At 33.2% G+C, this 19,921-nt stretch overlaps 3 protein-coding genes across 8 annotated transcripts; 2 read left to right on the top strand and 1 right to left on the bottom strand.

The window, feature by feature from the left end:
* Window positions 1-959: 959 nt before the first annotated feature.
* On the top strand, window positions 960-7,815 carry LOC118053242 (sugar transporter ERD6-like 18). Of its 4 annotated transcripts, none has more exons than XM_035064440.2 (18): window positions 960-1,246; window positions 2,992-3,054; window positions 3,165-3,254; window positions 3,374-3,433; window positions 3,734-3,799; window positions 3,892-3,957; window positions 4,222-4,297; window positions 4,417-4,481; window positions 4,569-4,661; window positions 5,265-5,342; window positions 6,154-6,238; window positions 6,348-6,391; window positions 6,517-6,579; window positions 6,663-6,722; window positions 6,826-6,879; window positions 7,103-7,166; window positions 7,386-7,500; window positions 7,620-7,815. In XM_035064440.2, the coding sequence occupies exons 1-17, from the start codon at window positions 1,076-1,078 to the stop codon at window positions 7,472-7,474; spliced, it is 1,287 nt and encodes a 428-aa protein (XP_034920331.1). In that variant the 5' UTR covers window positions 960-1,075; the 3' UTR covers window positions 7,475-7,500; window positions 7,620-7,815. The 4 variants fall into 4 exon arrangements, with proteins under 4 accessions (XP_034920331.1, XP_073260204.1, XP_034920329.1 ...); XM_035064438.2 differs by having other exon boundaries at window positions 961-1,246; window positions 7,107-7,166; XM_035064441.2 differs by having other exon boundaries at window positions 1,104-2,825; window positions 7,107-7,166.
* A 772-nt stretch (window positions 7,816-8,587) lies between these two features.
* Window positions 8,588-10,618, bottom strand: LOC118053243 (large ribosomal subunit protein eL13z). 2 transcript variants are annotated; one of them, XM_035064442.2, is made up of 5 exons: window positions 10,478-10,618; window positions 9,899-10,014; window positions 9,610-9,743; window positions 9,024-9,182; window positions 8,588-8,939 (listed from the first exon to the last, which is right to left on the bottom strand). In XM_035064442.2, exons 2-5 carry the CDS (start codon window positions 10,005-10,007, stop codon window positions 8,718-8,720), a joined length of 624 nt encoding a protein of 207 aa, XP_034920333.1. In that variant the 5' UTR covers window positions 10,008-10,014; window positions 10,478-10,618; the 3' UTR covers window positions 8,588-8,717. The 2 variants fall into 2 exon arrangements, with proteins under 2 accessions (XP_034920333.1, XP_034920335.1); XM_035064444.2 differs by having other exon boundaries at window positions 10,438-10,587.
* A 2,833-nt stretch (window positions 10,619-13,451) lies between these two features.
* On the top strand, window positions 13,452-18,417 carry LOC118053241 (sugar transporter ERD6-like 5). Of its 2 annotated transcripts, XM_035064437.2 has the most exons (18): window positions 13,452-13,824; window positions 14,587-14,649; window positions 15,183-15,272; window positions 15,382-15,441; window positions 15,591-15,656; window positions 15,742-15,807; window positions 15,899-15,974; window positions 16,065-16,129; window positions 16,325-16,417; window positions 16,536-16,616; window positions 16,727-16,811; window positions 16,897-16,940; window positions 17,032-17,094; window positions 17,175-17,234; window positions 17,323-17,376; window positions 17,454-17,513; window positions 17,637-17,751; window positions 17,832-18,417. In XM_035064437.2, the coding sequence occupies exons 1-18, from the start codon at window positions 13,663-13,665 to the stop codon at window positions 17,960-17,962; spliced, it is 1,434 nt and encodes a 477-aa protein (XP_034920328.1). In that variant the 5' UTR covers window positions 13,452-13,662; the 3' UTR covers window positions 17,963-18,417. The 2 variants fall into 2 exon arrangements, with proteins under 2 accessions (XP_034920328.1, XP_073260205.1); XM_073404104.1 differs by lacking the exon at window positions 15,742-15,807.
* The last annotated feature ends 1,504 nt before the right edge of the window (window positions 18,418-19,921 follow it).

Here is a 19,921-nt window from a genome sequence, read left to right as displayed (position 1 = left end):
AGAAAATCCTTTGTCTAGATTCTTTTAGAAATCAGTTCGTGATCCTTTGAGTTTTGGAAATTAGTTTTTCTAGCCCTTCAATCGCGGTACACGCAAGACCTTGTGCTTTCAGCCACGTTAAACGGTGGAGAAATCAATTCATAATCCCTTCATCTTATTGGTGAAATAAAAAAACAATTTTTCCCATCTTCAAAAACAAAGAAAATAAAAAAAAAAAAAATATTAAAGCCCCTTTCTAACCTAGCAAGATTCATCGTGAGCATTGGTGTTAATGCGAGAATTCTTGAAAACAATGAAAAGAAAAACACCTAATGGAATCAAAAAGTCCTCGTGGTCAAATCAAGACATGACTAGCATGGAATTTGAATAAGTTATGAATAACAAAATCGAGTTAATCAGGTCAAAACATGATCATTAATTTACTGATTATATATTTTTTTTAATTTTTATTAAAATGATAACATTTTAATTTTATAAAAATTTATTTTGTAATTTACCTTGACCTTTCAAGAGAGTGTTTGGTTGTGCGTTTCAATCTGCGTTTCGCCAAATTTTGAATTTTTGTTTTTTGCTAAAATCGAGTGCGGTTTGTACTTTTTGGATCGTTTTGATGTGCTAATGTTAAAAATGATTTTTAAAAAATAAAAAAACATCATTGACATATATTTCAATACGAAAAGCTATTTGAAAAGCAACCGCTACCACACTGCCAAACACACTCTGAACCATAACCCAGGCCTCGCTTAAGGTTGGCTTTAAAACTATGGTATAGATAAAGGAACCACAGGTGAGCAATGGGCCAATTACTGAAAGTAATATAGGGTCTTGGGCCACCAAAACTGAAGAAGAGGAGCTAAAACGTCCAATCTACTAAAATTGAGGGACTACAATCGTATTTTAAGATATTTTAACACTTGCTTTGATTGTGATACCCCAACAACTCTCCACACAATAAATTCTATACAAGTTATCGCTGGATAGCTTGTCTGCAAAATAATTGCCTACTGCTTGCCTTTTTTTGTTCTTTTTTTCTGCTGTTTCCGTTGCTTCTTTCTGAGTTCCCAGGAGACAGGACATGGAGAAAGAGTGCATGGAAGAAGGGCTGGCAAATACTAAAAGGCCCCTGCTTCTTGGTGAAAGGAACTTCATCAACAGTGACAAACCAAAGGGCGGTTCTTCCTTTACTCCGGTTCTCTTCCTTAGCGCCATTGTTGCCTTATGCGGTAACTTCTGTTTCGGATTTGCTGTAAGTACCAATTCTAGTTCTTACGCGCCAGCAAAGTAAGGATTTGAGTAGTTTCTTTCTTTCTACTCTAAAAAGAAAAGAACATCCCTTTACTTTGGTAAAAAATCTGGGTAGATTGCAAGTGTTTTCTTTTCAAGAAATAGGTATAATTTCATACATTAGGTATATAGAAAACTAATTTCACGTCACTTGAATCATTTCCTATAGGTCTGACAGTGGTAATTTCTTGTTTAACCTCTAATTAAGGTATGGATCGGTCGTTTTTCATCACCCGCATACTTTTTTGATATTTTTTATTAAGAACTTAAAATTTTCAAAAGTATTTGAATATGAAACTCGAGATAAGCTAATAGAAGTTGAATGAAAGCTTAATGACATGGCTAGGATGATTGTATTACGATGAAATAAAGGGGCTAAATTGTAAAGTATAGGACTATAGGGGGTCGATTGAAACTCTGCAAACACAAAATGCAAATTGAAAGAAATATTTTCATCAAGTAAATGATGCTATACTCTCCCTCCCTCCCTCTCTCTATTGATCTTGATACAACAAAAGATGGGCAAAACGAGTTGTCGGCATCCCTGTGAACAGTGGCGGAGGCAGGGGCCCGGCCGGAAATGTTTTTTTCAGCCCCTCTCTTATTAATATTTATAATTTTAGTAGTAAAATAACTGAAATTTTAGCCCTTTCAAAATAATGTTTTTAGTTTGGTCCCCTTTAATTTTTGTTTCTTGCTCCGTCCCTGCCTGTAAAGTGATAAGAAGCCATATAAAAGAAGGTTTAAATTAAAAAAAAAATCAAATATAATATAATATGTACAGCTTGCATAAATTTTATATGTTTTTATTTTATTACAAATTGATCTTTAAAAAATAAATTTATTAAATAATTCGTATTGTGTATTATGATATTAAATAACTTAATATATATTTTATTAATCTTAACTATGCTAGCATGAGTTACTCAATTCATAAATTTAACTATAAATATTTTGTTATATTTCTGAAATTAAAAAGATTAAAAAATTAATTTAATATTTTTTTAAGATAAGTATAATTTAAAAAAACATTAAAAACATTAAAAATAAAAGCTAATGCCCATTTTCTTGCAAAGCTTTTAAAACATGTTAGTGAATGCAGACACTTTCATTTTTAAGATATTCGCGCTTTGAAATCTGTTTTTTTGACGCTGTTACATTTTAAAGAGGGATTAAACTTAAAAAACAATTACCCAACTTTTCCTGGTGAGAAGACAAACTCAAAAAACAATTCAAGAAGTATTCTTTCGGAATTCACGATCGAGTCCTCACTTTGTTTTCTCGATGCAATAGTAGCCCTTAGATTTTGAATGTTTTTCTTAATTAAATCAATAAAACCCGCCTCTCATTTTATACAAAGGAAAGTTCAATAACAGGGGCCTGTTAAAATTAAAGAACCCATGAATTTAGTCTTTATATGTTGATTTGAGACTAACATGTACGCTCCTGTAATTTTTCGGATCAGATTTCTTGTCTGTCTTAAAGCATAGTTATAAGATCCCGATCGGGTCGACTTAAACCAGGACCCAGGTCCTGACCAGGTGAGTTGATATGAGTTGACTTGTCATGCCAGAGGTTTTTGGCATGTTAAAAACCTTGAAAGGTGAAGATATAACTATAATATAACATTGGATTAAGAAAATAAAAGAAGAGAACGAAATTATCCATTACATTGAGCCATTGACTTTTATTGAAATTGCTTGTCAGGCTGGTTACACATCAACTGCAGAATTTGAAATGATGGAAGATTTAGGCATGTCTATTGCTGCGGTTAGTTTTATTTTTATTTACAATTGGCATTCTATGGCAACCTCAAATGTATCTTTAATCTCTCTCTCTCTTTTTTCACCTGGCTTGTTCTGTTTCCTTATATTTTGCAGTACTCGTTTTTTGGTTCAATAATGACGATAGGAGCTGCGATAGGTGCTGTTTTAAGTGGGAAGATGGCGGATTTCGTTGGCCGAAAACGAGTACTTCTCTGAATACTAACCTTCTTAAGTATCTGTCTAGCAAGAATGTTGTTAAAGCTTCATGATTATTAGCTAATCCTCAACTCTTCCATTTAATTGCTATTTATCATTTCAACCAGACAATGTGGTTATCCCAGATATTTTGCATCATGGGATGGCTTGGAATAGCATTTGCTAAGGTATTTCCCACCTCCTTCCACCTCTTATTCTGTTTCATGTTGCTGTGCAAAGTGTTTCGATAGAAATAATGCTCGTCAACACGTCAAAACCTTCCAAAAACACTTGAAAAAACATCAATTCGATGTCTTTCGAGCAAAAAAACACTTCAAGAAGCATAAGCTACCGCAGAAACAAACACCCACTTACAATCTTAATTTTAGTCAAATGAGCTTTACTAACACTTTTATTTATGCAGTTGCTTTATACTCTGTATCATTACTGTGGATCACTAACAATATTTATTGAATCCTTGTTTGAAGAATGTTTGGGGGGTCAATATTGGAAGAGCATCAATTGGATTCGCAGTTGGACTTATTGCTTATGTGGTAATTGTACTTAAATTTGCATTACATATTTTCAAGTTGATTAACATTTCTATGTAACTCGTAATTAACTACATGAATATTGTTCATTACAGGTACCTGTATATATTGCAGAAATAACACCTAAAAATATTAGAGGTCGATTTGTAGTGACTCTTCAAGTAAGGTTAATTAAAAACGTGTTTGGTATTGTGGTGCATGGTGCTTTTAAAAAATGTTTTTCAATTAATATCATGTTAAACTAATGTTTTTTTTTTTTTTTTTTAATTCTTGATATTAAAACCATCCAAAAAAACCTATGAAAACATTAATTTGATGTTTTTTCAATCGAAGAACAATTTGACATGCAGGCAATCCCTAAATGGGTCATCAAATTCTTCTTTCATTTCCTTCTTTTTCAACGACTTTAATTTTCATGTTTGCAGTTGATGAACTGTTCTGGCCTCTTAGTAGTTTTTTTCCTTGGAAACTTTTTTTCATGGCGCACCGTGTCTCTATTAGGTAATGTTTCACAATTTGATTTAATTAATTATTTCATTATCGAAGGAGTTTTATTTCCAAAATGATTAAGCATTTTATCATTGTTAATTTACTTGTGCCTAAATCTTGTTGAATCCCAGCTATAATTCCATGTTTAATGCAAGTTGTCGGTTTAGTCTTCGTACCAGAGTCTCCAAGATGGCTAGTGAGTTCCTTTTGTGATCACACACACACACACACATGTATCCCCATTTTGAGAAAATAAAGGTAATCTAAGTGTTTGCTGCTATAGGCATCAATTGGCAAGGAAATAGAGTTTGAAGATGCTTTGCGACGGCTTAGAGGAGTGGACGCCGGTTTTTCTCAAGAAGCTATTGAAATCAAAGTAATATTTCTTGTCTTAAAAATCTAGATTGTATTAAAGTATCTTTTGTTATTGTTTTTTTTGGTTTGATCCTCGGCTTTTAGCCTCATGTTTTCTTCCTACCTTTGTTTTTCTCCTTCACTTTTCTTATTACTCTTTCAAAAAAGAAAATAACTGTTGTTAACCAAACCAAATTCCATAAAATCAATAATAAAAAAATTCACAAAACTCTTAAAATTCAAATCCATCTAAACATAATGTGATTTTCTGGAAATATCCTTCATGATTTTGAGGCTTGTTTTAGTAATTTGAGCAGGTTAACAATTGTTGTTATCGATTGTTAAGGGAAATATAATGATGTATAATAGAGGGATGAAATTGAAAATGTTAAGGGAAATATAATGATGTATAATAGAGGGATGAAATTGAAAAAATTATTTTGTTTTAAGCAGAAACTATAGCGTCGATATTCCCATACAGCATACAAAATTAATGAATTTAAATGACAAGGATCATTTTAATGTTAAATGTCACATGATTGGTTAGTAAGAAATATTAGTATCCCAACATTACTCCTTTTGTATTTCTCAAGGAGCTGACATGTGATTCCAATATCTGTTGTAGGATGCTACAGAGAATTTCCAACGCAGTGAAGCTGGATTTCAAGGCTTGTTTCAAAAGAAATATGCTTATCCAGTTATGGTAAGTTTAAGATAAGTTTGTCCTCCACCTCTTTTCAATTGAGACCTATTGGGATTAGAGTGCTAGCATAGTTGAGTTTTTCTACTAGGGACTTCAGGATCTTCTGTTTTTTTGGTGTGTTTCACTTGAAAAAACATTAAGTTAAGATTTCTTTTAGTGTTTTTCAATAGTTTTGATGTGTTGATATAAATATATATAAAAAAATTATTTTAATGTATTTTTTAGTTAAAAACATTTTTAAAAAGCATTATGTAAGGATGTTTGAGAGTGTGGTAGAGATTGTTTTTCAAAGTGTTTTTCGCTTGGAAATGCATCAAAATAATGTTTTTTTTTTTAAAATCTATTTTTTTATATCAACACATCAAAATGATCTAAAACACAAAAAAAATTTAAATTCTGATGAAAAACATGTTCAACCTGGATTTTAAATGGGCACTGCATCACAATACCAAACACACTTACTTTCCTCGTAAAGTAGGAATTGATGTTAAATCAACTATTTCCTACTTAGATTTTTCTAATATAGCTAGTTAATCATTATATTGTAACAATATAAACGGCATTCTTGAGATAAAAAAAATTAAAACAACAATAATAAGATGTAATCTCAATATTAAGCTGTGTATTTGCAGCTTTATTTTCTGCTCTTATTCTCGAGTCTATAAGTTTAACATAGGAACATCAATACAAGTTGAGTTACAAATTAATTCATTAATCGATCTGTACTCTTTCTTTCAATCAAATATCATCTCATTTAATTATGCTGACTGATAAACACAATTTCTTTTCCTAATTATTTCAACTAACTTAGATTGGAGTAGGGTTAATGTTACTTCAACAATTGGGAGGGAACAGTGTGTTTGCAGCTTATCTTAGCACAGTGTTTGCTAAAGCTAGTAAGTCTCTCGCTTAAAATATATGAACATCTGATAATTGATTATTAACTTACAAGGAATTAATGCAAAGAGAAATCCCAGAATAATAGTTTTTATTTGTCTGGCATAGATGTCTCAACTACCATTGGACCTACAGCAATAGCCTTCTTACAGGTATACACACACACACATGAACACCGTATTCCTCTTGCTGCTTTGCAATCACGAATGGAGAGTTCGTTTTTTTTTTTATATATATATATATATTTTTTATTTAGTGCAAATAATATTGTTCATAGATGCCAGCAGCTGTTTTAGGTGTGTTCTTGATGGATGCATTTGGAAGACGAGCTCTTCTCATGGTTAGAACTGCAACGATGGATTCATTTTGACTTGTGATTCTGTACTCGAGCACCAACACTGTATTAAAATCTACTTGGCTCAGGTTTCTTCTGTTGCATCATGCCTGTGCCTGTCCATCATGGGGTTATCGTTCTACTTGCAGGTTCAAATAAATTTAAATATATTTCTTTACATGTATCTGCTGTTTTTGAGTTGCGTTCTGGAAATAATAATGGTTTCCTTTTCTTCCTTTTTTGGTTAAACAGGAACACCAGTATGCCAAGGAGTTCACTCCATTGATGGTGTTTCTCGGAGTACTGGTATTATTCTATCTATTAATTAACAATATCTCCAAAAACATACTAAATAAATATCTCATATAAAAAATAAACAATCAATATAAATATATGAAGTTAAGAATGAATTAATCGCTAATTACAATGTTTAAATCTAAAAAACGAACTTGTTAGCACTTAGTTTTTCGCCAAATTCCTTGAGAATTACACTCCATAAAGTTAATGTGCTTATTGATAAATTCTGCAATCAGGGATTTTCTTATGCCTTTGCAATAGGCATGTCAGGAATACCATGGGTTATAATGTCAGAGGTATGTGTAATTCTCTTAAGCTTGTTCTTCTAGTTAGAACCGTTTAGTATTATATTATCGATTGTTTTTTAAAATGTCTTGTAATATCAAAATTTGAAGCAACGAAAAAATTAAAAAAAATTGAAGTTTTTTCAAAAACACTTTAAAAATACAAAAACAAATGGGTTTTGGGAAAATAATTTGTATCATTTGCTCAAAGGGTTCTTGTGAATATTGTAGATATTCCCAATAAACGTCAAGGCCTCAGCTGGAAGCTTGGTGACTTTAGTCAATTGGTCCTGCTCATGGCTTGTGACATTTGCGTTTAATTTTATGCTGGAATGGAACTCAGCAGGTCGCTAATTCCCACTCGCTCTCTAATTTCTATACGCACCTGCATTTATACTTAGGTACTATAATTAATTAATTACTTAATTAATTAATTAATTAATATATTGTGATTATTATTGGCAGGGACATTTTTCTTCTTCGCTAGCATGTCTGCCATGGCATTTCTATTCACATGGATAATGGTGCCAGAGACTAAAGGACGTTCATTGGAAGAAATACAAGCATCATTAATAGCTTATGTCTACTAAATTGTAATGAATAGCTTATGTGTACTGATTTTATATGTCAAAAATATTATAAAATTTTCTCATTATCAACACTTTTAATTTTTTTTATAAATATGAATAACTAAACAATCATTTAACTAATCATCCCCATAACTAACTATAAATTATAAGTTTTTATTATAATCTATGTTGAAAAATTAGACTATAATAAATTTATGTTAGTCTAGTCCAATGCCAAATTAATGGCCTCTCTTGTCAATTGAGATTTAGCAACATTTATAGTACTTTCTAGCTTTAGCATAAATTTATAGTGGTTTTAACCAGCTGGGCTAGTTCTTGGGTTCTGACATACACATTTAATTTCATGAATCATCCTCCCTCCCTCCTCCATCAAAACACACAAATACTGAAGAATTTTTCATGCCTATTGTGAATTTGATAGCATTTTGCAGGAACATTTTTCATCTTCAGTGGAATGTGTGCTTTAACTATTTTATTCATATGGAGGCTGGTGCAAGAGACAAAGGGACGGACACTGGAAGAAATACAATCAACATTAATCAGCTCATAGTAGTAATAGAGAAATTCTAAAGATGGTACAATGTTGAGCTGAGGACGTGAAATTTTTCATTAATTATTTTTTAAAACCAGTTATATGCAATTGATTTATGAATATAAATAATGAAATCCTGAGCAAGTTGGGAAATTACTAAAACCTCTAAGCAATTATTTCCAGTTCAAAAAGAAATGCACAAATCTAGAGTTCCAGTCCAGTATGGAATGAACACATCTAATCAATCTTTAGAACAGAAACAAGCAGCCCAGCTATGATATCAATACTATCAGAACTTGAGCACGGAAAAATAATAATAATAATGGCAAGCAGCATATTCAAATATATTTGAAAGCAAGTCCACAAACTAGGAATCCTTGAAACTTCTAAGACACGATTGAACAACGAAACAACAAAAATCCACTTGACAGGGTCAAACTTCTACTTCTTCTCTTCCTTCTCGGCTTCTGCAGCCCTCTTCAACCTGACACCAACATGGCGTGCACTCGTGCGCTCCACGCGGAGCTTGTCATAAGCCCTGAATGACTTCATTTCCTCAGTGACCTTCACAAGCTCCACAGATGGCTTCTCCAGTACAATAGGCATAATCTGTCCTTGTACTTGGGTTGCAGTTGCCAGTTCCTCAGGAGCAGAATCACCAGCCTGCAAGGAATACATGTATAAAATGAAATTCCAAGTAGAAAACCAGACGATCATCATATAATTCAGCCATACCACAGAAAGTACCTTGAACTTGCGAGCACGTCTTGGGAAGACAACCAATTTGGCCTTGTATGTTTTCAGCCTCTGAACATTAGCTTGGAGACCCTCCAGAGATCGATTCCTGCGACGGTGATCAACTGCAATTCCAATTGTTGGAGCAAGTTTCTTTGGAATACCAGCAGCCTAGCAAAGAAAAAAGAAATGGTTTTTTCACTATACAAAACTAACAAACATATCCACAGTTACCACGTCGAAACACAAATATCCAAACATTACATAGAAAGTGAAAACTATCCCCAAGACTCTTGCAAGACCTAAAGTAAATTTACATATCCATGCTCACAGAGAAATGTGCCATGAAAACCAGATACATATATACATATCCATCTCTATTAAATGTTGATACGAAACATTTCCAAGTCAAAATATGAAACTGTTCAAAGTAAAAATACAACTCTATATCAGAGTAAATACAGATACCCTAACCTAAAACTCTAAGCAGATGCACGCAATTAATAGCAGGGGAAAAAATTAGGCCCTTCAAAGACTAAAAGATAATGAAACATGAAAAAATAAACGAAGAACCAGGATAATAAAAAAAAAAACTAACCTTGAGTTCTTCAAGAGAAAAACCCCTACCAGCTCTCACTTTCATATTATACTTCAAAGTCTGGCCATGTACAATGGGTCGAAGAGGTCCGGCCGTAGGTCGAGGAAAGATTTTGACCGCCTTTTTCTGACGAGCTGAAAATGGTTACACATAACACAGGCATAAATATTCTTAACATAACTATTTCCAGGAAAGAACCCTGGAAACAATGGGCCACGTGTGCAGTACATGTAAACAGATAGACCAGAGATGGGTAAATCCGATTAAAAGATAAACAGAAGCCACTCACCTATGCGTCTGCGGGTCTTTCGGGCTGGTTGGTTAAACCATGTCTTGACATAGTTTTGCCAGTGCTTCTTGAAGTGCCCATTGGGTACAACATTGTTATGCTTAACCATGTCTTACCTGAACCAGTACAAGTCACAGAGTTAGAGACACGACATGTGAAACGAATCATGCTGACAACGTTAAGAAAGCAAGGCTTAAACTAACAAAAGCTACAAGCACGCTATATCAAAACTAAATCATTTAGTCACTTAGATTAACCATTAACTGGCTTCCTATTGGACAAAACAAGATACAAATCGAAGCAGCAGGATGGAGAGCACAGAGACAATGATAGAGAAAAAGGATAATAGCTTGGAGGTGGGAGAAAACCCAAAACAGAAAATCACTTAACGACTCTTGTGCAAGCTAACCAGCAGGTAATAGCATTCCACGAGCTAAAAAAAAGAAGTAATGCTTAAAACTCGTCAGCAGATCCAACAATGTTCTTGGTAAAGCAAGCGAAGTACAAGAATATGGTCACCCAAATTCTGGGTTACTTACAAAAAACAAACTGAAGGCAAAGGAGAGACTAGAGAGACACCTGTTGGAGAGAAAGGCGCGGCCGTTTATGAGGGGAAGGGGAAGAGGAAGAGGAAGGGTGTAGGGTTTTTTAGGGTTAAGCTTTTCGCCCTTCAAATGTGACAGAGCCCAATATAAGCCGGCCCAACACCACTAACCAGATCTCGCATTATTATGTTAATTTTAAATATGTTTAATATGATGCGGCATGATTTTATTATAGTTTTGAAATTCAATTTAAGGAGTGATTGAGGCAAGGCTGGAATGTGGTTAACTTGATTTAATGTAAAAATAAAAATTATTATTGTTATATTTAAAAAAATCAACTTGAGAGTTGGCTAGGGTGAGCTTAAGATCATAAGTTAAAAAAGTTAAACCGTTTGATTTATTATTATTTTTTTTAAATCCAAACAATCTTGTTATAATAAAAAAATTCAAAAAACAATCAACCTATGTTTTGACCTATTTGATCCTAGGTCGATCTAGATTTTTAATTAGGTTGGATTGAGTTAATTTTTTTTTATTTTTTTAAAACATGAACTAATTTAAATCTTGATTTACTTGAATTTTAGGTCAATCTGCCAAACCAGTCTAGAGCTTATAATTAAAATTATTATAATATTATTAATTTCAACACTTAATATAAACTAAAAAATATATCTTATTATTTTTAAAATATATAGATTTTACAGTAATATATATTAAAAATAAAATATTTTTTTATATTTTATATTATTTATCATAATCAAACAAAATATAAAAATAATAATCACCATTTTTTATACACCAATATTAAACACAATTTTATATTGTCTCCTTTTATATCTTTATCTTCTCTATCTCCGCTATTTTCATCTCTTCAACCACGCGATATTTAAAATACAAATCCATATATAATTGAGCCAATGATAGAAAACGGAATAGGAATGGTGGGAAAGTCCTGGTATGGACTTTAATTTTGGTCGTTTTATCTTTTTCACAAAAAAAAATATTGGGTGGACAACTAGATATTTTGCTTCTTCTTCTTCATTTTCTTTTTTTAACTCGTGAGACTGTATTATTTAACTTTCCACGTAGATAAAAATAAGTTATTATATATATATATATATATATATATATATGAAGTCTCAAAAACTTCTAAGATTGGATTGAGATTTCCTTACTACCTTATAGGTTAAAGTGTTTAAACTTGAATGATTTTTTTTAGGCTTTTTTGTTCCTATAAAAACAAGTGTCATGGACCTTCTATTTTTTAAGTTAGTATACATAGTAAAATAAAATAATGTATAATAAAAAGAAATGAAATAAATATATTAGAGAGCATGATTGAATGAACTGGTGTGTAGTTCTTAAATGGCTTAAACTTAAATGATTTACTTGTGACCTGAGATATTTATAAATCTTTATCATGTTAACTTATTTTCATAGAGAGTGGTTTTGCAAATACCTTGAGGTGAGTAAGGTTGTATATGTGAAGTATTGTTTTTTTTGTGTCACTAATGAAGGAGGTCGGTGTTTATCATTAATTATTATGTTTTGCCTGTATCATTAGTGAAGAGGTTGGTGTTTCTACTTTGCATAAAGAATATGGTGTGTTCTTGAATAATAATATGTGGTTTGAAGGTATGTAAAAATGCACCAGTTGGAGGGAGGTGTGTGACATCGCACAAACTTTTTAAAACTCAAAAAATACATTGAAATATATGCTTGTATAGACTATGTCAAGGCTCAAAAATACCATGGCCAACTTGTCAAGCATGAAGATTGTCATGCTTTGATGTCTAGCTGATTAAAACAATTCTAAATAGCTAGAATTTTTAGCCGTTTGAACCTGTCCTAACTGACTATGATAACTTTATAAAAAAACAAACTAAAAAAAAAATGATTGATTCCTAATTAATTTAATATTGAAGGAAGAAATCTAAAGTAAAAATATTCAATTAAAAAAACAAAAAAAACTTAAATAAATCTGAGTTAATATATTAAACTCATGATCATATTTACATTATCTACTATATTTCATAATTTTTTCTCTAAAATTATTATCTATTTAATCATAGGACAACTAGGTGCATGAGATTTTTTTTATATAAAAAAAATTAATTTTTTCAAGGAAGAAAAAAAAATTAAGAGAGGCCATTGGACTAAAAAAATAAAGACCAGGATAATTTGTTTTCAAGATAAATAAAAAAGGTTGTGATTTCTTAATAAAAAAGTAATTTCAATTGTATTCAATAAAAAAATTGTTTTTTAATCAATCTATTTGAATTGATTAACATATAAAATACAAAGAAAAAAAAAAAGGCTAGGCGCGCACTGTGAGGCCATCGAAAAGAGGTTTGGCCTGCATGCCAACCATCTTAATATTTTCTACCCTTTTATGTAAGAAAAACGATGCAGGCAGCGTTGAAAATTGGACTATGGGTATTATGAGCTCAGAAATTCAATTTTTAACTATTTTTTATTTAAAATATTTTAAAAAACTTGATAAATCAATTTATGATCCCAAATAATTCTAAAGTCGATCAAAAAAAATCCAATATTAATTTAAACTTCCAAAAACTTCTTGAGTTTATTTCTGTGATCTTAGACAATGAAAACATCAATAAACATCTTGATAAAACTATTTTTATTGAATAAAACTTATTTACATTAAGATAAATATTAAATAAAACTATTTTTATTTTTTTATTTATAATATTTGTTATGATCATTCATATTTTTCCTAGCTATCCTCGTTTACTAGCTATAATAGCTAGCAAGACTCAACAAAAAGTGTAGCATCGTTGCACTTCTCAAATTTTTATGGCTGATGGAGAGAGAGATGGCTGGCAGCACTCCTAACTGGATAGAACACCCAACAATGATAGAAAGTGTAAAGGCTTACAAGTCTGAAACTTTAATACATGGTTAAAACGATTAAAATTATAAAGTTCAGGGACCTAATGCACTTTTATCCCTTCATTAATCCCCAACAAGATGTCAAGAACAACAGAAGACAAGGCAGTCAACATCGAGTGGGTCTCTTGCCAGCAGTCTACCTGTCGTGCTGTCTTGGTGTTCATCATCAAGTCCTACTATACAAAAACTCTCTTTCCATGCTTGAACTTGAACAGTTGAACTCATCTTTGCTTCATGGTCCCTTAATTGTTTTGGCTCAATTATATCTTGGTCTTTCAAGAAATTCAAGATAAGAGTAGGATAAGCATGGAAGGAGAAATATCAAGCCCTTTACTTCTCGAAGAAAGGACTCAAATACATGGTGGTGGCAGTGGAGGGGAAGAGCAGAGAGGAGGTTCTTCAGCAACAACTATGGTGGTGTTAAGTACCCTCGTAGCTGTGTCAGGTTCATATGTTTTCGGATCAGCTGTAAGTTCTTTCACCATTACCCTTTCTATCATTGTAGGTAAATGTGTGGTCAATGAAAGATTTCCTATTTCGATACACGATGAAAATGTTGGGATTAAATTTTGTCTCGTGCTGAATCTTGGGCCAAAGTGCCATTAATTGACACCAATTTTTATTTCTTGTAAATGATGAACTAGTTAGATTAAGTTTGCATGGTTTTAGAGGTAAATAATTCTCAAGGCTTAACCAATGGATGGATCCATCAGTCATGGATTTGCAAATAAAAGATCATGAGTCGTAGCCCTGATACTGATTTGCTGTTAATTAATGCTGTAAAGCAGTGGCATGACAATTGCATTATTCTGAGAAGCTATCTTCTTCTTTTTTTCCCTCCATTAAAATGCATTTATGAGCAAAAAAACATGAAGTTTGAAAGTAACTAGTACGATACATTTGGAAAAGAATTGCCCTAATTTTTATTGATGAAAGATAAGGTAGTGGATTGCAATTACAGCAGGTGCATTTAATCTGAGGATCTTCAAATCTCAACTTGGAATTTGAACGATATTGGTACGAACTTTTGATGAATACGTTTACATTTGCCTGATGAGGTGTGAAGGTTTTCTATTCTATTGGTTTCTTTTCTGCGGTGCATAGCAGTCTTTGGCAGTGTGATAATATGAACTTGTTAGGCCTATTGTGCACAATGATATCTCTCCTCCAAAAGAATAGCTATCTATTTCAGCTGATTTGTGGACTAAACTGCATAAATTTTATGTACAGATAGGATATTCATCACCTACTCAATCTGGAATCATGGAAGACCTGGGTCTCTCTGTAGCAGAGGTAAGCAATTATAATACAAGGTTAAGTAAAATCTTTTCAGTTGTTCAATAAGTACTGCATCATTCTGTCCTTTTGCATAAAATGCCTTGTATTGCTTCTTTTCTGTATATAGGAGCATGGACCTCTGATATGCAGTCTTGTTTTAACACATAAATTGGTTTAGTCGATGAAAATAATCTTGATTTCATTGTTATCAACACTTTCCTAACAGAATGACCTTTAGTAATGAAGGGAATTGTAAGTTAATAATATAAAACCATTATGGAGCTCACCTAATAGCTTAAGTTTTTAGATTGAGATGGTTCTTTGACGGGAATAACAATATATCTTTCATGATTAGTAATGAAAGGCAATAGTTGCAGGTATTGAACTTCAACATTCACCAAGAAACTTGATGTCATCAGCCAAATTGCATGTGTCTAAGCAGATTAAAAATTATATGCCATTAATTGAATCTCGTGTGTAATTTATTGTATCTTAATTTTCTTTTGAATTCCTCAAATGTTTACTTTCTTTCTCATTTTTTTATGCAGTACTCACTTTTTGGTTCAATATTGACCATTGGGGCAATGATAGGAGCAATAATGAGTGGGAGATTAGCAGATTATATCGGTCGAAGAGGTGTAAGTAGTACCGTGGAATTATAACTGGCTGTACCCCATTACTATTAAATTCTACATCAAGCCACTTCTCAACTCTTGATTTTTCCTTACTTTGGCTTTGACAAACCAGACAATGGGCTTTTCAGAAATAATCTGCATTATAGGGTGGATGCTAATAACATTCTCCAAGGTTCTCTTCTCATGTCCTTCTACATCCTGCAGTTTCATTACAATGCTTATGCTCTGTACAGTTTCTAAGGAGAATATGAATGCTTCAATATCAGTTCTATGTTTATTTTATTCAATCAATATGTTGAACTTTTCAATGTGTGTTGAAAGGCTTCTTGGTGGCTTGATGTTGGACGACTGCTTGTGGGATATGGGATGGGCCTTCTTTCTTATGTGGTAATTCTCTTTCAGCATTTGATTCACATTTGATTACTCGTTCATGGATCAGGACTAAGTCATTTGTGTTTTCATTAACAAAAAGATTCCCATATACATAGCTGAAATTACTCCTAAGAATCTTCGAGGAGGTTTTACGACAGTTCATCAGGTTGGCATTATGAAGTCCACTTAGTGTAAACTGTTTGGCTCTAGATAAAGAATATCATTTTCTGACACCCTACCCACCACTGATTCTGCAGTTGATGATATGCTGTGGGGTCTCAATTACATATCTTATTGGAGCTTTCGTGTCCTGGCGAATCTTAGCTCTAATTGGTAAATTTTCTGTCTGCTTAATTTGGTGATCCTACAAAGTAATGCGAAGGTAGTTCCATGACTGCTGGCTTGTCTTTGGTTTCAATCCAGGAACTATTCCATGTATTGTTCAGATTGTTGGTCTATTCTTCATTCCAGAATCTCCTAGATGGTTGGTAAGCAATACTCCAAAATTGTAAACAGCTTTGTATGGCCATGAAGGGATTGTAATTTTGTCATTGCTGCTCAAGAAACTTCTGAGTATTTTGTGGTCATGTAAATTGCTAAAATTTCTTGTTAGTGCATGTAAGAAAAGCTAGCATCCGTTTAACATGAGATATTTGAGAGTATATGGCAAATGACCGTTGCAGGCAAAGATTGGGCGAGGTAGAGAATGTGAAGTGGCTCTACAGTGCCTTAGAGGGCACAATGCTGATATTTCTGATGAAGCAGCTGAGATTAGAGTAAGATTTTTACTTGATATGTTCAACATAAAATTGAAGTCTTGCACTTTGCTTTACGTATGTGTTTTTTGTTCATTTGCTTTGACATAAGAATAGAGATGGGTTTTAATGGTTACAGGATTACACAGAAACCATTCTGCAGCTTTCGGAAGCTAGTATATTTGAATTATTCCAGTGGAAATATGCTCATTCACTCATTGTGAGCTTTCTGTGATACATCCTAACCACAAAATTTTCCCTTTTTGTCCTGATGAATTTGGAGAAACATTCAATAGGAATAAAATTTAGGAGTAAATTAAATTTGTTTAGGTTGGAGTTGGCCTGATGGTACTGCAACAATTTGGAGGGGTCAATGGCATTGCATTTTATGCAAGTTCCATATTTATATCAGCAGGTAGATGAAGGATCTTTCATTAATTAAGTATACAATATTTATTCAAACAGGAGAAGTGATCATTTGAATTCTGATTGTATGACAGGGTTCTCTGGCAGTATTGGGATGATTGCAATGGTTGTTGTTCAGGTTACAACTCTCAATGTTGTTAAGCATTGGACTCTCCTTAATTCTTTTTAAGAGATAAAGTGTGACAAATATTAGAATTTGTTTTCTGCAGATTCCAATGACAGCACTTGGAGTAGTTCTGATGGATATATCTGGACGACGTCCTCTTTTGATGGTATGAAGGCATAGAAATAGTTCTAAGTCTGTGATGTCATTTGAGTGTTAACCAATCCTGAAGTCTACCAATTTTTATAGGTCTCTGCAGCAGGAACATGCTTGGGTTGCTTTCTTGCAGCATTATCATTTTTATTGCAGGTTCTTTTGGAATAAAATCATTTCTCTTGGAAATATTTTCCCCATTTTTATGTAAATTTGCTGAGAGCACATAGCTTGCTATTTGCAGTACCTTAATAAATCGGTGGCTGTCTCTCCATTTCTTGCACTTTTTGGTGTGCTGGTAATGCTAAATAACTATAAAGGCAAATTCTCCTTTCTTTTTGATATACATGTTATGCTTACAGATCATTCAATCAGATTTATACAGGATCATTCTCACTAGGTATGGGAGGGATTCCATGGGTTATTATGTCTGAGGTAAGTGGACTACATTAGGCTCAAATATTCATAGTGCTCGAAAAAAATTTATTATCTTCGATAAACTTTTGAAATATGAATAAATGATGAATAGCTTGACCATAAGAATGATTTCAATTTCAGGTCTTTCCTATAAACATGAAGGGTTCAGCTGGAAGCCTAGTGACACTAGTTAGCTGGTTAGGTTCTTGGATTATATCCTATGCTTTCAACTTCTTGATGGATTGGAGTTCAGCAGGTAATGTTCTCTCTTGCTCTCTATTTCTCTGTTTTATGGAGACACAATCTAAGCTACCGTGTAATATTCTTTGGCTTCAGGAACATTCTTCATATTCTCATGCATATGTGGCCTGACTGTCCTGTTTGTGGCAAAGCTAGTACCAGAGACCAAGGGGCGAACACTAGAAGAAATACAAGCATCAATGAATCCATTTTCAGCGAAGAGATAAATCCTATCATTTCAGCGTAAGACATCACAAAATAACATGGAAGTGGCTTGGTTCTGCATGTAAGACTAAACATGCTATCAAGAATTTTGATTCAAGTTCTTTTCTTTCCAAGAGGTGGAATGGAATAACCCGGTTGAAGTGTAGTGATCCTACATCTGTAATGCTTGTATGTCCCATATAGGTCTCATTCTTCTACCATTTCCGGGAGTCGATGGCTATTCATAGCTGTTACTTTGATACCAAAGAAGTGTTCAGCCTGATGCTTTATTTTTGTTCTAGTTGATCCTGATTCGACATTAGAAGTCATTTGTAAGAGAAACTGATTATTGTAAGATCGAATATGGGGTACTGAAGTTGTTAGGGTACTGATGCTGTGATAAAAAATAAGCTCAATCTCTAAAATCACACTATCTGTTTTGAATCATAAAGCTGTTCGTTGTCCGGGCTTATGCGTAGAGAGCTGGGTTGATACTTCTTTTTTCTTTTTCATTTTTTTCGATAGTTCAGGATATCTGAGATCCAATGTTCATGTCCAGACAAGTCATCCATACAAGAATTGAATTGTACATTTATGAAAAAAAAAAAGTTTCTGTTTTGCATCTTATCATTGGATTGAAATCCGAGATATAACAAAGGAATAAATCCACTCGCAGCTTCAGCCAAGACTTAAAAGGTTTGTGACAGTAACTAATTGAAACCCTTTTGTGAGATCAAAGGATGGCATGCTTTTATCATTACAAAATAACATGAGGAATGCTTCGTTGGATTGTGTCCAAATTCCAAACTCTGTACCAGCTTGGCAAGAAAGCAAAGGTGGGATTATTAACAGCATCAGGGATGGGTGTTGTGTTTGCCCAAGGTTGTCAGGTCATGCCAGCAAGAATTCCAATTTTTACGGAAATAATGAATGCTTTGAGACTTGCTGCTGTGAACATGGTTAGAGTACATGGAATGGGTGGTATGGGCAAGAACACGTTGGTGAAAGAGGTCGCGATAGAAGCCATGAAGAACAAATCATGTGACAAGATGGTTACTGCAACTGTAACCCAGAACCAGGACACCATGAAAGCTCAAGGGCAAATTGCAGACCAGCTTGGCCTAACATTCGATGAGGAAAGTGAATGGGGAATAGCAAGTTGATTGCGTGGTAAATTTTAGAAAATCAACCGCGGTCAAGCTCCCTCACTCGAGGAAAACTCGTCTTAAGTTCTTTGTCAGAAATTGAACTCTTTCATCCTTTAGAACAACCTTTAATATGAATTTAGGAAAATAATATTATTCTTGGTCCTATTTGATATTAATTTCAACCTTCTAAATAATTATAGCAACTTGTTCTAGTTTTTTACTGGTTTGTATAATCACAACATGTTAATTGACTTCATGTTGTCCTTTAGATTTCAACTATTCTTCATGTCCTTGTTTTCAACATGTTTAATGATTTAAGACTTGTTCCTCTAGTTTCTCAGGACTCGTTGATCCTTGTTTGTCGAATCCTTTTGACACTACTAAATCTTCGATGTTTTTTGGCCTCAATTTGTTCTGATCTTTCAACAGGAAGAATTTCCAATTACTCGTGTAGTTTCTCAATTACTTCTTCTCATGATATTGGAACGTCCACTATTTTATGTTCTTCCCATTCCAATTCCTTCAAAGGTGACGATAATTGTTGTTCTTATGCTTCTTTAGAAGAAAACTTTATAGCTCGAGCAATCAATTATTAGAATTATAGGTTTATCAGCAAAAACACTATCATCTAGGATATTATATCCCAATCTTCAACACCATGAGTTAAATCTCTAATGCTTCATAAACACCATCTTTTATATAATGATAATGCCTATACGGGTTTGTAAAAATACATCTAGAATTTGATTCGCAACAAGTTTTTATGCAAGCTCTTATTCTCTCTCTCTCTCTCTCTCTCTCTCACACACACACACACACACACACACATATATA

The sequence above is a fragment of the Populus alba genome, chromosome 13, assembly GCF_005239225.2.
Source record: "Populus alba chromosome 13, ASM523922v2, whole genome shotgun sequence".
NCBI classification, from domain to species: Eukaryota; Viridiplantae; Streptophyta; class Magnoliopsida; order Malpighiales; family Salicaceae; genus Populus; species Populus alba.
The sequence above is the reverse complement of the archived record's forward strand: the minus strand, read 5'-3'. Positions and strand labels throughout refer to the sequence as shown.